The 3,675-nt window shown below is 35.2% G+C and overlaps 1 protein-coding gene across 1 annotated transcript in view; it reads left to right on the forward strand.

Moving 5' to 3' along the window:
• Window positions 1-553: 553 nt before the first annotated feature.
• The window catches only part of LOC104078462 (apoptotic protease-activating factor 1-like), a gene marked incomplete at its 5' end in the record, with an annotated part of 10,180 nt that continues 7,058 nt past the window's right edge, over window positions 554-3,675 (forward strand). The window contains 2 exons of the mRNA XM_009580109.1: window positions 554-673; window positions 3,141-3,266. Coding sequence (XP_009578404.1) covers window positions 554-673; window positions 3,141-3,266 — 246 coding nt within the window. The remainder of the gene's footprint in view (window positions 674-3,140; window positions 3,267-3,675) is intronic.

A 3,675-nucleotide genomic window follows, 5' to 3' on the forward strand; every position in this document is an offset into this window, starting at 1 on the left:
TTTTATCTGAATGAGGAATTGTGAATTTTTTTGAGGATCCTAGCAGACTTGATATTACTTTCACTGTTAGATATATTTTCTTGTTAATATTTAGGATAGATTTCTATAACTGTAATGCCTCATTAAAACCTATGAAAGTAGAACTATAGTTTACCAAAGTAACCTTTCCTTTTCTCCCAAGTTAACACTTATATTCTTGGAATTTTGAAAGCAGTTGAAGTTATAGAAGTCTGTACTTGGTATTTTTTGTAATTGGATTTTAACGTTCTTCTTTGGATCAGAAAATTGTGGACTTTATAGCTATGACTCTAAACATGGGGGAGTCTGCTAGTCAGCCTGGAAAAAATTAGTTCTGTTTCATCTGTTGGAATCACTATAGTAACTGCACAACCTTCCCCAGTAAATAAAAACAGCAGGAGCATAATTTTCACTGATTTAAAAAAATCAGTATTACCTGCAAATTTATAAGACTTTGTTTTACAGGTACTCTTACTCAACAAGTTTTGTATCTTGTCCTTTAATAAAACTAATGAAATACTGTGTTCTTTAACAGATTTGGGAAACAAAGAAGGTGTGCAAGTCTTCTGATGCTGTGCTAAAAAGTGAACTAGATGTTGTATTTCACAATGGTGAAGTGATGATTTTAGCAATTTACAATCAGAAGCATTTACAAGTAAGTTGTATTTCTCATATGTTAGTACATTTGAATATTATTAGTAGGAAATGGAGGAAGCACTGAAAGAACTACTTGTTCATGGCTTTCAACAGTTGAATCTGTAGCAGATGACTCTTAATGTATGATAACATTTTTATATCTGGAAACTCTGCCTAGTTTAGTAAGCAAAAAATGAAGTTTGAGGGGAAATTTCCACACCGATGTCGAAACTGAAGCTGGATGCAGAGGAACAAAACTGTTTTCTCTTCACAACCGGGGAGGCTGTGGGCCCTCCAAGTGGCTTAGCTGTGCATAGCAATGTGTAATGTGGGCCACACATATAGACTAGGTGTTACACAGCACGTGTACGTAATGCACCAGAACTACTGTGTAATAGCTGAAGGAATCATCTCAAATTGCGAGAAAGAAAGATGTGAGCCCAGGTCTGCCTATAGTCTTAGGAGAGCATGGGATCTTTTATGTCCTAAAGAAAATATTAATGGTGGATACGCTCTTATTACTGTGGACCCCTCCACCAATAGTAAGTACACCAACATCCAAATATATTTTTCCATTCCATGATAGCAAATGCATGCACATCATCTTTTTTTTATTGTAATTCTCTAATATGTCAAATAAAGTCAATTGATAGGATTTTCTTTGAAGTGAAGGCAATACAGTTCATTCAGATTATGCTTCTACTTGATTGTAACTTTTTAAAAGCAGAAACACTTTCATATTTGTTGTAGACTCCTGCTTACTCAAACCGATTATGGGTAATGCTCTATCTTTGGCCATGAGGTAGCTATTTCAGGTGTTTAGCCAAAAGCAGCATCTGAATAGGAATGAACCGTTGTTCTGGACTGTGATAGCAATGAATTCTTATTGCTGGATGTATGGGTAGGTGAGTGTTGGAATAGATTCTGCTGCCCTGCACTGAGGGACACCGTGCAGATAATCTTTTTGTATAGGGTCATGTCCTTTTTCCTAATTTGGCTGAGGGCAAACATGTAAGCTATGTAATCCTGGCTAATCAGCATGACCATTGCCTTTATTTCTAGTCCTAAGAGATGCTCAGCTTTTCCTAGGCTGCTACTAGAATGACAGCTTGCTTTGCAGAAACTTTTCTTCTTGTTTGCCTTGTACTTCCTGTTTCTCTCTTCCTGATTATTTTCTGTCCTCCTTCTTTTGTCTGTCCTGTCAACAAATTAGCCCGTTCTTACTCTACCTAAAAATCCTATTAAAAAAACCTTAAGTGGAATGGTGATGATATTTGAATAGTGGGGAATATAGATGTGGAAATAGCTGAAGTGTCTCCAATGTGGCCTTGGCAATAAAAAGATTCAGACTTTGAGCCAACAGAAAGCGGTCAATGTTGAAACTAAAATTTATGTGAACAAATAATATGTGAGAAAAGAGAAGCTCCATCTGTTGCAGTGAAGAGATGGGAGAAACCACAGCGAATGGAGTTATACCTATTTATGTGTGGGGAACGGTTTAGGATAATGGCTACTTTTTAATCTTCCTGAACTGTAAAATGTGTAGCGACTACTATGTAATGGTGTAGTCTGGCTCTCATTTGAATTAGTAGACCTGATCTATTTATTTATAATTAATATGTTTCCATTGTAACCTTACTTGAAACATTTCCTAGAGAAAGATGGTGCTTAGATTTTCTGCCCTAAATACAATATTCTGACATCCTGTAGAGGTGCAGTCATGAGAGAAGACTCCATTGTAGAGAGAATAGATTTTTCATCCTTGCACAAGAAGATGAATTGACTGAAAAGATAGTTAAGCATGTGTACTGTAATTTAACAGTATAGCTCTGCCATCACATCTCTAAAAGTAGTTTTTCTTGCAACGGTGATGTTTTACCCTTTGTAATTTGTAATCTCTCAGAACTGAGTCCCCTTTTGATGTGCAGTATGTTCATTTTTAAACACTTCACACTGGTAGCTTTCTAAACTTAAACTTTGTTTGTAAGTCATTGTATTGTAAAGATTTTTTTTTTTTTTTCCGCCTGGGGAATTGACTTGAGGGCAATACTGAGTTGAGATTTGGTGTATTGTGTGTGCTAATAAGTTTAAAGTCATGCTTATGGGATGAACTTAAAGTATTTTGTGCTCCATTTGGCATGAGCTGTAGAATCTGGCTGGCAAGGTAAATTTGAGCGTGGGGCTCGCTATTTGGCTTTTGAAATTTGAGAATAGCATTTTGAGTTACTGTTTTCTGTAGTCAGACAAACTTTAAAAAGCCTTCTAATACTGAGATATGTTTCCTTCTGCAAACTTGTCCTGTTCAGAGAGCATTCTATGAAGATAGTTACACTGACCTTCAAAGCAATTGGTTTATGAAAGTAACTGATCCTTATAATTCAAAGTGTGAAACTGGTACTGTTCTCTTTAGCATTCTTAGCTCTGTATTGTAATTTATTTAAGTTTAAATTTAAAAATATTGTAATAATTAACTCCCTATCTTGCAGCTTATCAATGGAAATACAGACAGTGTTATTATGCAGACAGGAGCTCAAGAATCCCCCATTTCCTGCTGTTGCTTAAGTGAAGATCTTAAATTTGCAGCTTTTGGACAGGAGAGTGGAACAATAAAGGTATTAAATCCTAAATTTGATTTAAAAAATAGTAGGAAAACATCCTTCTTGGTGCTTTTTCTTTTTAAAGAAATGTCATTTGAATGACTTTGTACCATAATATTCTTCAACATAGTACGTTAAAGTTTTTACATTTGTGAGTGATGCCTAAATGACAATAATTTAAAGGTAATGCTAATAATGTAGCTCTGAATTTCATTTTACCAAGGACTAAGCTATATGAATTTTTGGTTGTTCCAATCCATTGACTGAGAAGCATGTATTTACAATCTCTTGTTATTTAAAAAAGAATTTGCATGTTCTTTTCTTCCTTTTCCTCAAGTATGTAAAATAAATACAATTATTGCATTCTTTATTGTAAAGGTATTACAGTTGTTGGATGGGAAAGTTCTGAAGTCCCGGGAGGCCT

Source organism: Fulmarus glacialis, unplaced genomic scaffold (assembly GCF_000690835.1).
Source record: "Fulmarus glacialis isolate BGI_N327 unplaced genomic scaffold, ASM69083v1 scaffold8256, whole genome shotgun sequence".
NCBI lineage: Eukaryota > Metazoa > Chordata > Aves > Procellariiformes > Procellariidae > Fulmarus > Fulmarus glacialis.